General features: G+C 44.8%; 1 protein-coding gene across 2 annotated transcripts in view; it reads right to left on the minus strand.

Annotated features, from left to right (window-relative positions):
* Window positions 1-1,235: 1,235 nt before the first annotated feature.
* The window catches only part of LOC126545978 (transmembrane protein 70 homolog, mitochondrial), a 161,704-nt gene continuing 149,995 nt past the window's right edge, over window positions 1,236-12,944 (minus strand). The window contains exon 5 of one of the 2 annotated variants that reach the window (XM_050194029.3): window positions 1,236-1,454. In XM_050194029.3, the coding sequence (XP_050049986.2) occupies window positions 1,400-1,454 (55 nt within the window). In that variant the 3' untranslated portion in view covers window positions 1,236-1,399. Of the gene's footprint in view, window positions 1,455-12,376; window positions 12,587-12,944 lie in introns of those variants that run through there. The other variant, XM_055061637.2, reaches the window with a different exon arrangement.

Raw genomic sequence — 12,944 nt, forward strand, 5'->3', positions numbered from 1 at the left:
GTGGGCACTGCACTTCGCACAGGTTTGGCGGCCTCGGCAGCTCTGCGAGCTGTGACCGAAGCGCTGGCATTTGAAACATCGGAGTGGATTTGGCACGTACAGCCTAACACGGAGCTTGATGTACCCGGCCTCGATTGACTCGGGCAAGATACTTGATCCAAAGGTAATTATTAGGTGCTTCGTCTGAATCTCTTTACCATCCCGCCTCATCTTAATTCTTCTGACATTGATCACATTTTGTTCGCTGAAGCCCTCCAGGAGTTCCGCTTCAGTCAGCTCAAGCAAATCATCATCTGACACAACACCACGGGTGGTGTTCATTGTACGGTGCCGGGTTACTGTTATGGGGGTCTCCCCAAATGACACTAGTTGCGGTAGTTTCTCATATTGTTTTATATCGCGGAGCTCCAAGAGGAGGTCGCCGCTTGCCATCCTCGACACCTTGTAACCTGGACGAAAAACATCAGTCAGGGATTTTGAAACTAGGAATGGTGAAATGTTTCGGACTACTTTGTTTGGCTTTTCAGAATGAATAACGTGAAAGCGGGGAAAATTTTAGGTTTGGCGTCCAAAAAACTTGAAGACATCTTCGGTGCGCCCTCGTTTCTGAGGGCGATCAGCAAGGGAGGGGAAAGAAGTTTCCATGAAAAAAATGTATATATTCGGCAACAGCGCCGACCACCCACCACGGAGCCCAACGAGGGGACGCGGCAGAGCTTGCATACAAGTCTGCACGACGCCAGTCGTACGCCGTTACTATAACCGGATATGGTGTACCCAAGGTTGGATAGCCACACAGGGTCAACCCTTGCCGCCAGGAGAAAGGAAGTAAAAAGAAGAGAGAAGGAGACACGAAAGGTCAAAAAGTGAGAGATAAAGACGAAGATTGGAGGAGGGAGAGATAGGAAAAGGCGACTGCCGATGTCCTCCAGGTGGGTCAGTCTGGAGGTGCCGTCTATGTGAAGCAGAGGCCAAAGGGGTGTGTTGCCTCCGCCGGGGGGTCGTAAAGGTCCAAACACCCAGCATCAGCTCAACCCCCAGGATCCCCCTTTCCCCAGACACGGCTAAGCCGCGGACGGCTACACGCGGGAGGGTCCAACGCTCGTGTGCTCGGGTCCGTAGTGTCGCAACACACCAAACGCCTGCTGACGCAGACGCCCCTGCGGGGGACGAAGTCCTCGTGGATATTTTTTATTTGGAAAAGAGTGCTAAAAAAATTTGCCCTTAGACCGTTCATGAAATGCACAATGTTCAGTTCCGAAAAATCCTGAAGCACACGCCAACTCGATGGCTGTCGCTTGGGAAATGCCTGCAAAGGCTACTGGACCAGTGGCACCTCTGTTGAGCTTTTTCCTTCATGGGGTGAAGAAACCACAAGCCCGCAGTTTATGTCTTACTATCAAATTCCAAAGACACCAGTGGCGTCAGCGGCAACTGCACAACCGGAGCCCATCCTGTGCAAAGAGAAGAGAAAAACGTCAGCAGAGAGTACACCAGTGACAGTGAAAACGGCTAAGGGCGCTGATGTGGAAGACAAGACTCAGGGGGCACCATGCATAACACGTGAGGAACGGCTGTTCGTGTTCCTGAGCTCTGATGTCAACAAAGCTTGCTGTCTTTTTTTAAAAGACCATTCTCCCTGCCTTTGAGACATTGAACTGCCGACTGCAAGCGCAAGCTCCTCAAATACACTTGCTGCAATCGCTGCTCTTTGGGCTTTTTGAGGACCTCCTTTCAAGGTTCGTGAGGCCAGGCCTGCTAACGGAGCACAATGACCCGCTTACGATTGACTACCAGAGCCGAGATGCGCAGGAGGATGACCGAGATATTGTTGTCGGATAAGAAGCTAAACACATTGTTGAAAAACTCAAGCCACGTGAACAAGAACAATTTTTGAGGCTGTTTGGAAATACGTCACTGCCTGTGATTACATTCGGCTCAAATTTCCTTTGGCTCCCAGTGCACTGATTAATTCACAAGTTACCGATGTCAAATCCATTGACACCATGTCATTTCGTAACATGCTCTTCTTTGTTGAGAGGTTTCCGGCCTTGTTACCACTTGAGCCGCTAGAGCCTATAAAGATGAAGCTCTCAACTTTCTGGAAATGGAATTTGTGAAGTTGCAGGCTTTTGTCATTCCTCCAGATGTGCTGCAAGAGGAACGGCCTGATGCCCAGTGGAACGCCATCTCCTAGCTCAGAGGCGCAGACGGGCTTTTGAAATTTGGGCCTATCTCAGCGGTTATGCTCGGAATCCTCTCTATACCGCACAGCTACGCTGAATGCGAGAGGCAGTTGAGCACTGTAAAAAAATCGTACCCAGTTTTGAGCACCTATGTATGACACAACCCTCGGACACATTCTTTTGGCTAAGTGTCGCAGCGGCGAACATTGTTACGCACGACAGCATTTCAAGGACTTCTTGAATAGGGCGGCGTCAGCCAGGTCGAAGATTTAGTGATAGTGACCAGTTGTGTAGGTTGTTGGTCGTTTCGAAACAAAAACTATACAATTCCTGCTCCGTTCCAACTAAATAAAAAATTTAGACATGTAACATGCGTGTGAAATATTGTGACGCTGAGCACCCCCCCCCTCCCCCCCCCCCCCCAGCTCCAGTCAGATCTCGCTAACGTCTTCTCTGAGAACCTGGCAGGTATGCGTGTCTGACTTGCGGCCGTGGACGAGCTCCTTGTCTGAGGATTACGTGACCAAGGTGAGCGGGACCACGCGTTTATCAAAGCTGTGATCGCTTGTATGCAACCAGCTGCTTTCTTGCTTGTAGTCGCTAGAAGCCAGGTGACAGTTGTGACTATGAAATTTTCTTAGGATTTCTACAAACATATGCAGAGGCCTCGCAAAAAGCTCGTTACGGAGAAGTCATCGCGGGAAGCAAGGAGGACACATCTGCTAATTGATCCCTTATGCACTGTGCCGGAGTGTTTGGGAGACAATGCGTGTGCGGCCTCCGCCACCCAGCCATGTCGAGAAGAGCCACAACGCTTGGCAGTTGCAAAACATGATGACTTAGCTGTGCATAGTGAATCTACCAGTGCCTCGCATGAAATCGCACATTTTGCTAGTCATGATGCCGATTCCACACAATCGTCAAATAGTTCGTCAGGTGATTCAGATGATTTGCCTGGAGCCTCACGTCAAAACTCGCATTTTTCTTCTGTGCCAGTTGTTTCATCAGATGAAGTAGCACCGCAAAAAGAAAGCTTTCGAGAGGATCTGCGTCAATGGGCAGATGAGAATAACATCAAGCGAAAAAAGCATTAAACCAGATATTGAAGCTGCATAAACGTTACAGCATCTTTTCCGAACTTGACCTCCCTGATGACGCGCGTGCACTCCTCAAAACGCCGCGACGAGAAAACACTGAGTACGTACTTCGTGGTGGCCCTGTCTACGGGCGAATATTGTCATTTTGGTCTCGCTGCCAGGCTTAAACATTCGTTGAAATTCGTGAAAGACCCTCCACGTATTGTTTCGCTCATTGTCAATGTAGATGGTCTGCCCCTTGCAAAACGCTCAAGAGTGCAACTTTGGCCTATACAACGTAGAGTTAGTAACTGTCGTGAGGGTTTTGAGCCATTTGTTATTGGCTTATGCGGGGCCTTCAAAGCCGCATTCACCCAATGACTTTTTGAAAGCTTTCGTTGATCAGTCACAGTATTTGCTGGCGAATGGGCTTGTCAATGGCAAGCCAATTGAGGTTTGTCTGAAGGCTCTTGTTTGTGATGCGCCAGCACGGTCTTTCGTAATGATGACCAAAGGCCACAGTGGATACACTGGCTGTCCCAAGTGCTGCATTGAGGGTACAGCTGTGATTTGCATTCCATTGAGGAAGTAGCTTTAGCCTTGCAAGCGCTCCGTTGGTGCATGAGGCAAATTTTTTCTCAACCCTTTGATGTTACAATGCACCACCTCCTTCCTTTCTTTTATCTGCATTAAATATTTGCATACCATCCATGAAAAACTGCTCGTTCGAAGAGAAAAGCAGGCTGCTAGCTGCATTCGTAGCTAAACAATGCTCATGTGCCATTATCAATATGATTTTTAAATTTACAAAGCGCATTTCCAAACAGTAAAATTAAAATGACGGGCGAATGGGCGTGTTGGTAACACATAACGAAGGCGGCAGCGCACGGTTGAAACGCAAGAGAAGGACGCTATGGGACGAAGCGCTTCGTCCATCTCGTTGTTCTCCTGTGTTTCAGCAGTGCACTGCCAACTTCATAGTAAAATAGATGCAAAGCTTGGAATGCTTTCTGATAATTTCACATTGAATGCCTAGTCAGCATGTTTTCAACATGTGTGAACAAGGTATTTACCTTGCATGTACACCGAAACTTTGCTAGTTGCCCCTCTAGCATTTATTCACTTGCCAGAAACATTTATCATGGAGTATAGCATGAATATAATTGTGACATTCATGCAATTGTAGCAGATTGCTACAAAAGGAAATTCATCCTGCAACACTGAACTGCGGAATTGTAACTTTGAAGTTCAGTATAAATACTGGAGCTTTTGTAAGTTTATTTTATGTAGGAGTATACTGCGCTCCACGGCCAGTGTATGGTTGTGATTAATGCTAATAGGAATCATTACGTGATGGACTACATGTATTGCTTTCTAGGAATAACCTTGACTGAAGCAACAAGTCTGCCCACATTTGGCCAGGGAGACAAAGGCACAGCAGGTATTCTCACACATACCTCACACAGCCGTCTCATTACAAAATTACGATTTACGTGCGTATTTATTATTTTTTGTGTGTAACGAATTTAGCAACTTTCTGTGGTTCCAACCTAAAGGTTAGAACCACAGATAGCTGTAAAGCTTCTTAAGAGCCATGCATAGATGAATTCCCAAGCATTGTAGAAGTGGGTGAAGCAAAATATGTTAACCTCCATAATTCAGTTTTATAATTGAACAAGTAAACCTTTGCTATCGGTAATTTTCTTTGCTCTGCTAGGCTCTTTGTTACTATCTGTTGCACATCAGAATTTCCAACAAGTGGAGCGGCTCTTGCGGCTCACTGCTCTCTTCTTTGACACTGCAGGGACCCAGTTGTCAGAGACAAACTCGCCACAAGGCATGTCTGATAACCACTCTGTAGATGCAGGTATGTGCCAGATAAAGGAGGTCAAAGTCAAATAAATCATTAGCCATTTAACCCAAAATACTAATGAATTGAAATTGTGCTTTTCAGGTGAGCAGATAGAGCAAGAATGGCCACAAAACACACCTCATCATTGTTGTGTAGAGAAAAGTACGCTCCTTTTAAAGAAATGAATGCAGTTTTCAGTAAAATGGTTTTTAAAATGTTCTTGAATCCTACTAAGTTTTAATAGCGTTTATTTACGACATTTATCAGACTTCCAGCTACATGTACTACGACTGCTGAACACGCTTCGCTTCATGCTAGAGCAACAAGCGGGCACCCTGAACAAGTTGTGCGATATACTACCTACTTCTTCAGTCACTGAATGCGCAGATCTCTTAGGCCATCCACTAAGTAGTCTTGAAGAACTACAATAGTTTGACGACAAGCTCGATACTGGAAAATTTAAGATCCTGGTAAGTTGTTTCTTTCTTTTTTCATTGTTTTTTTTTTGTTTCAGTTCATCGAACTCATAATGGATATTTAAGATGTTGAAACACTGCAGTTTTGCAATATATCAAGAATGTCATGCGTTTTTCGTACATTGCTTACATGCTTTATGACTTATACTCTTTTTCATATTCTAAAACAGTCACATCATTCAACAAGTTTCTTTGTTGAAAATAATTTATTCTCTTGTGCACACAGGTTCATGAGTTGGCACAGCTCGGTGGGAAAGATGCCTACTGGGCAACAAAATGAATCGTGTCATTCTGCATCACGGACGAGGTTGCGGCATAATTTTCTTGGATGGGTCGAAAAGGAAAACTGAGCTTCTCCACCTTGAAGATTGCTAAAGCCATAGCAGGTGTGCTGTATAATACATCTTACTTCTGTGTTTTACACAGAACTAGCCTTCCTCAGGAAAAACGAAAACATGCTCATTGTTCTGATTTTTGCCACATACACCATACGAATGTCAGTTTTTTTAAATGCTGCCCGTTTATCTATTTTGTAAGTTTGCAGTCAGTTATCACCATTGCTATGGGTTGCATATTTCAACACTGCAGGGATGCTGCAATTTCATTGTGCACTTATATTTTAATGTTAACTAAAAAAATCTACATGGTAAAAAATGAACAATTTGCTAACACTCTAAAGGTCCAGGCTTAGCTTTAGAAGGTAGAAACTTAAAATATTATAGTTTGTCGGGTAAAAAGCGAAGGGCATAAATAAATTGTAAGATCACCGTGCAGCCTTTCACTGCAAGGCGGTGTGAGGTTATTGAAATAGCAGCCTAAATAAAAAATGCAAAGCAATCATTTGACCGTTTTGGCTGGTGTTCCGCCTCACTATCATTTGAAAAAGCAAGTGAAACTGAAGTGCCCAACTCTACTCAATATAACAAACTTGTAATGTGTGGAAGGGCTTTGAGTAGGCAGTAATTTATTGCTCAATTTTTTTGTAGGCTCAGCAGACTGTTTATGACTCTTGAAATTTGTATTTTCACCAAGACAACTGTTATTGTTGAGATGATTTAAGGAATCTTGTAAATTTCAGATGCTGCTTGCAAAGCGCCAAACGCAACTGCTGCTGACGTTGAGGCCTCTATCAAATCGTGGCTCCGGCACGCCCCCGAGCGCGTTGCCACCAAGCTTCAGAAGTCAAAGCAAGGACAATTTGATCAGGCAGCAGGTAATGGAATTCGCATTGCGGCATCATGTCAAATCCTGAGCAGTGCACAAAAATGTATGTTTTGCCTGTATTCCTAATGTGTAAGTGTTCTAAGCAGTCGATATGGTGAAATCTGTGTTGAGCGTGTGACCTACTTTTATACTCTTTGTATTATCTTCTGCCAGGCACAAACTGGCTGTACACAAACTGTACAGTGCACAAACTGGCTCGGAAGAAAGGCCCCAAAGATCCTTACTTGTTTTACCATCTTTGTTGCTGCCCTTGTCCACGTGTTTGCCGTTGTTCTTAGTCGTGTATAAATGTATGTTCCCACTTTGCAGCCGACTGAAACCATGATAATTAGATGTTACACAGAAGACGTCTATAAAATCCCATTTCACAAGTAGCTTCTGACAATCGTCTTTGTCATGGCGTGTTTGCTGTTTCAGATACTGGCTGAAAGTGTCACCACGGCAGGGGGTCCAAGGCTTCCAGCTTCTGATTCCCTGGTCATTCTGTGGATATTGATGGCAGCAGATAGCACATGGCCAAGACAAGGACCATCCACTGTTGGCAAACAGCTCAACCACAACTTCGTGGTGGTAATCGGTGTGCCACCTCCACACTTCAGTATAGTACCTTTTCTTTAAAAAATGTGAAGGGTGCTGTCACAATTCGTGTTTTGCAGGTAGCATCCACTTTAGTCATCTGGCGTTATGTGCGACATGGTGCTTCTTTTTATTTGATGAATAACTTTTTTAAGGGTTCAGCTGATCTAAAGCACATTGCAAGTTCGACTTTAGACCTATGTCCACAGTGTAGTGTATCTGTGTTATCCACTGCTATTGCGATCTGCAAAGTCATGTGCAGTTTCTGTTGCATTGTTACCAAGTGCTTTGGAGACTGTTGCATTCATACGAGATAGGTGAAAATGTCTAGTCAGCTGTAAAAGCTGTACAGGTAGTTTCCGCGTATTGCCCATTCTTCTGGAACACGCGGTAACTCTCCTTCCATTGCTGCTTTCTGTACCTGCCTTCAGGCAGCAACACAAGCTTATGCTAGCGCCACTTTGGAAGCAGCTTGCATTCCGGGAAAAGAAGGCAACTTTACATTTTTTACTTAAAAGCCAGTTAAGTAACTGCCATGTATTAAATTGAATGATCCAGACCATAAAATGCTCTTTTTACCTAATTTGAGCAAGGATGGGCAGCCAGTAAGTGCAAATTTTTAAATAAGATTTTAAGCTAAATATTGTTGCTCCTTTATGTATATTTAGCATTTGTAACAGTTTCTAGCACTTTGAGGCAGTATCTGTATTATAAATTTTGATACCAAACTCTTCAATGCAAGTTCTGTATTTCTAAGCAAGTAATTTCATACTCGAGAAGGCCACATGTTTGTTGTTAAACTACTAACAGAACTTTGTTCTACAGTTGTGCACACGGTGAAGTTCGCGGTTCTTTATTTGCACTGTGGACTGGGTTTAATGTTCAGATATTGTGAAAATTGCTCTATAAGTTAAATTCTCGTGCTGCAGCTGTATTGTAATATGCTAATATATCTCTGAACTGCTTTGCAGAGCTTAAGATACTACAAAATCACTCCTTAAAGTGTAATTAGTGGCTGTGTTGTGATAACTGAAGCACTTTAATGATAGTAAGCTCAACAGCTCTTACATGACTTGTTCTCTGTTGCAAATGATGTTGCGACACATTTTTATTCTTACCAATACTGATGTTAAACTTCTTCATTCAATTTCTCTTACTATATAATGCGGTATTTCCCGTTATGAGTGGCAGTGGCTGCATTTTTTTAGGAAGTGTGTAGTTCCCTTTATCGGTTATGCTGAAACAAGGTGGCCTGTGTGCAATTATGTATATATTTAATGGAATCTAGTCAGAATCTGTAAGCTAATGGTATGCTTGGTCCACATGTCCCAGCCATGCTTGGTTTTCTTGGTGTTTCTTAATTTAATGTAATAAAACTGAACTTTCAGATTTTTTATGCCCTCACTTTGTAATCGGGTTGATGCAACAGAGCTCCTGGCGTTTATGTTGGAATTTAAATCTTTAAACGTTTTTTTAGATGTGTCTCATGCACTCATCTTTTAATAAAGTTGTTTTAGAGTTTTATTTGCATATGTAGAAGCTATTGAACGTTAACAATGTCTATTTGTACGGATATTGTTGTGCCTGACGAGAATAACGGCTGTGACAGATTCATGGCATTATGTTTCTGTGAATGAAAGTGCCCTTATTTATTGTTTTTGGTGGCAAGAGACAAGGCTCTCATCATATCGTGCTTTGCAGTTGTATACGTTTAGTACTTGGTGTTGCCTTTGTCTTAGGTTTACTAAAGTATACTTTCCTAGAAAATGTGTAAATATTTGAGTTGATCTGCTGATCACCCCCGACATTTCGAGGTTTTTTCTGACGCACTAGAGCTGGTGACACTACATGCACTTGCAGGCTATTTGGCTTAAGCGTTGGAGATAGACTTTGCAGTGCTTGTTCTGTGGATCCAGAAGCTCTTGTACTGTGATAACACAAGACCAAAGCCCACTGTTTTTTGCTTGTTTTTGCTTTACTGTGAATAAACATGAAAGCTGTAACATTGTCTTTTCCTAGCTGTGCACCAGTACGATGGCTCTCCTTCAGGATCAATGCCGTAATTCTTTGTGTTGTAGCATTTAATAAATATTGCAGTAAAAACGCATATAAATGCTGCAACAACATTGAATATGGCACTGACCCAAGAGGTTGAAGATCACATTTGGTGCCGGCATGGTACGTCCAATCAAATTTTAAAAATCGACATCCCTCGGGTATCCCATATTAGCAAAATATGTATCCAACGGATGTCCCGTGGACATCCTGAAAGAGCGAACAGCCTTCTGTAAACGTCCCTGAGACATCCGCATATCCGGCATTGACGTCCATGGGACATTCGCTGGATGGCCACCTTGGTTGCGCCTTAAGCTCCAACGGATGTCCGTAGTACATGCGGAGGATATGTGCGGATGTCTGCAGGACATGCAAATGTCCACTAATCGTTGTCCGCTGGGTATCCGGTGGACATTCATGGCCCATTGGGATGACGACGCCACCACCTGTCGCTGCCGCTTGAGCACGAAGAGACAGGATTGGACGCAGTTCAAGCAGACGCAGTAACGCGCTTGTTTGGGCTAGGTGGTGCATTGAACACATGAGGAAGCATGAGAAACAAGGGCGGATAAAGGTACGTACACAGAACGGCAGAGTGAGGATTTCCGAGCTGCTCGATTACGGCGGTGCAGCGTTCTTTCTCCTCGCGTTATCAAACAATTAGGCATGGGCCAGAACAGTGTACTACGGCGCTTAACTACATCTATGAAGTGCGGAGATATGTAATAAGTGAGGGGCGTAAACTGAGTATGCAAAGACATATTTCAATTCCCCTACATCGTCAGAAGGAGAAGACGCCAACGCCACCGGCGCGCCGAGAAGACGCAGGTGGCTCGAGAAATACAGTCACGCGACTTCAGCGTCTGTACCAGCGTCGCCAGCACCTTCAGGAGAGGCCGCTCCAGGACGCCATCTACGCGACGGCGCAACATCAAGCGGAGCCGCTCCTGTTCCAGAGGGCGCTCGGCGTCTCGAACGAGATTTCAGGAGGAGCTCGCCTGGGCGGACCGAGTCGCGAAGACGCCCAAACCCAGAAATGTAACGCGGTCGGTATCACCAGAGCATAGTGCACAGCATGAAATTGAACTACTACGTCAGGAGATTGCTAGTCTCAAAGAAGAGCTATGTAAGCAGAAAGTTGCGCAGGCCATTCCCAGCAGGGTCGAGGGTGCGAAAGCGGCGGATAACGCCGTGCAGAAAAGAACGCAGGAACACAAAGTCGAGGTCAGCAAAGCCAAACGTAAGGCCCCCCTTCCACATGAGGACGACCCGGAGATGAGCGACTCGGAGATGGCCGAGGCGGAAAGCTCGCAGAACAAAATGCTCGAAGAGTTACTTAGGATTTCCAAAGAAAATCAGGCAAGCATTAACCAGCTCGCGCAGCGCATGGGAGCACTTGAGAGTAACGTAGGAGCTATAGAGAATAAAGTAGTAGCAGTTGAGAAAAAGATGGCGATTAAGGCCAAGTCAAAGGTTCCTACACAAGCTGCAGCTAATGATGATACTGGGACGGCCCCGAAGGGTCATCAAAACGGAAACTAGCAAAATGGCGGGCACTCAAAATGATCTAGTAATTTGGCAGTGGAATCGTGCTAGCTTTCAAAGGCGCAAGACTTCGCTGCAACAGTACATTAAAGCTCAGGCCAAAAGGCCGCAAGTAATTTTGCTACAGTAAACACTGTGTGTTACACCCACCCTCGCCGGTTACAAATTGGTGGCGGTAAGGGGGGAGTCCAAGAGAGGTATAGCTACGCTAGTGAGCAAAGAGCTCGCATACGTTGAACATGACATTCAGTCAGGTCGCGGCAGAATGGAGGCGCTTCTCGTTAAGGTTATCCCCAACAGCTGGCTTAAACAAAGCGTGTTCATCCTCAATGGTTACAGCCCGCCATCCGATCACACACAGTCTTTCCACTCCCTGTTTATGAAGGCGGCTTCACTCACTAGACAGTCACCGTTAGTAATCAGGGGAGATTTCAACGCCCCACATAACGCATGGGGGCACATCAGGCAGACGGCTAAAGGCTCATTCACACCGGCGACTGACAGTGGTCGCAAATGATCGCAAACGGTCGCTTTTCTCGAAAAGCGACCATCTTGGGCTAGTCGCTCTCTGCGCGATTTTTCAGTCGCGCGACCATGGTCGCAAAACTGATAAACCAATCAGCGGCGCACCGAAAGTGATCTTTCATGTGTCTACATCCGGCTTCCTCCCACGTCGCGGCAAATACAAAGTCCACGCCACCATGGAAGCTGCTGCATATTCGGCAGAGTTGCTTATAGAGGCTGTTAAACAGTACCCGTACCTGTACAACAAGCTACACCCATCATTCAAAGACCGTAACAAGAAGGATGTCGCATGGACCGAGATGGGAAACATGTTCGGCATCTCCCGTAAGTACCTAAAGCGAAAGTGCAATATGGTTTCGGGTTTGTAACTATATGCGAAATGTGGAAGAGGCGCGTTGCGGTGCATTTTCCAATGCTAATGTATTCCCGCTTATGAAACGTCCGTGTGTGGTCAGATCGACGTTGTTCCCCGGGCGCAGTCTTATCGGGAAAAGCAACGCTACAACATCGAGGCCCAATGCTTGAGTGTATGATCGCTTCCTGCTATTTTGGGTACGCACGCCCTTCCTGCCAGCTTTATGCTTATATCCGCTGTTACTTGCACGTCTTTACAAATATCCGCTGTTACTTGCACGTCTTTAAGGAACTTAGCTTGAACGATGAAGCCTCGCGGGTGTGTTCATGAGTGAAGGAAATAGTGTGGCAACGTGCGGTTTGCACTGGCGTTTCGCACGCTGTTATAAAAAAATTTGCGAGTCTGCACAGCTACATATATTTGAATGTTTTTTTCTGATTTACGTAAGCGTTGTGAAAAAGATAAATATTGCGGCTAACGCACTACGAGGAAACGGAGAGAAGAGGCTTCTTTATAGCATACTTTATTCCGTGTGATCTCATGTTGCTGTCAACGTACAGTTGCTTATTTATTTTGCAAGAACGTTTGCAGAAAAAAAGTTTAAAAACTTGAGAGACATTTTCAAGAGGAAGCAACAGGAGGTGCGCGATAAGCAGCGTAGTGGTGCAGGAGCGGTTGATGTCCCCACCATCAAATCGCCGCACTTCGAGGCCATGCTGGAATTAACGGAGGTGGCATCAGAACCTGTAGTGTAAGTTTATTTTTATTTTGTTGTCGCAATGAAACATTTTATTTTCATGCCTGCAAACGCACAGACAAATGAAAGTTTCACAGGAGACATGCGTGCTCAGCATACATTCAAATGCTGTTTGCGCTAGCAGGCAATGGACAATAACAAAATTTCTGTAGCCTCAAATTAACTTATTTATCGCAAACAAAGCATTATTTCAATATACTCATTACTATACGTTGCACCTCTGTATAGTCCGAAGTTGAACTCTTAGCAATTTTCAAAGAAAACATTTATCTACAAATCACACCGGAGTGAGACTATATTAAGTTGGTTGGCATGAT

The sequence above is a fragment of the Dermacentor andersoni genome, chromosome 1 (assembly GCF_023375885.2).
Source record: "Dermacentor andersoni chromosome 1, qqDerAnde1_hic_scaffold, whole genome shotgun sequence".
Taxonomy (NCBI): domain Eukaryota; kingdom Metazoa; phylum Arthropoda; class Arachnida; order Ixodida; family Ixodidae; genus Dermacentor; species Dermacentor andersoni.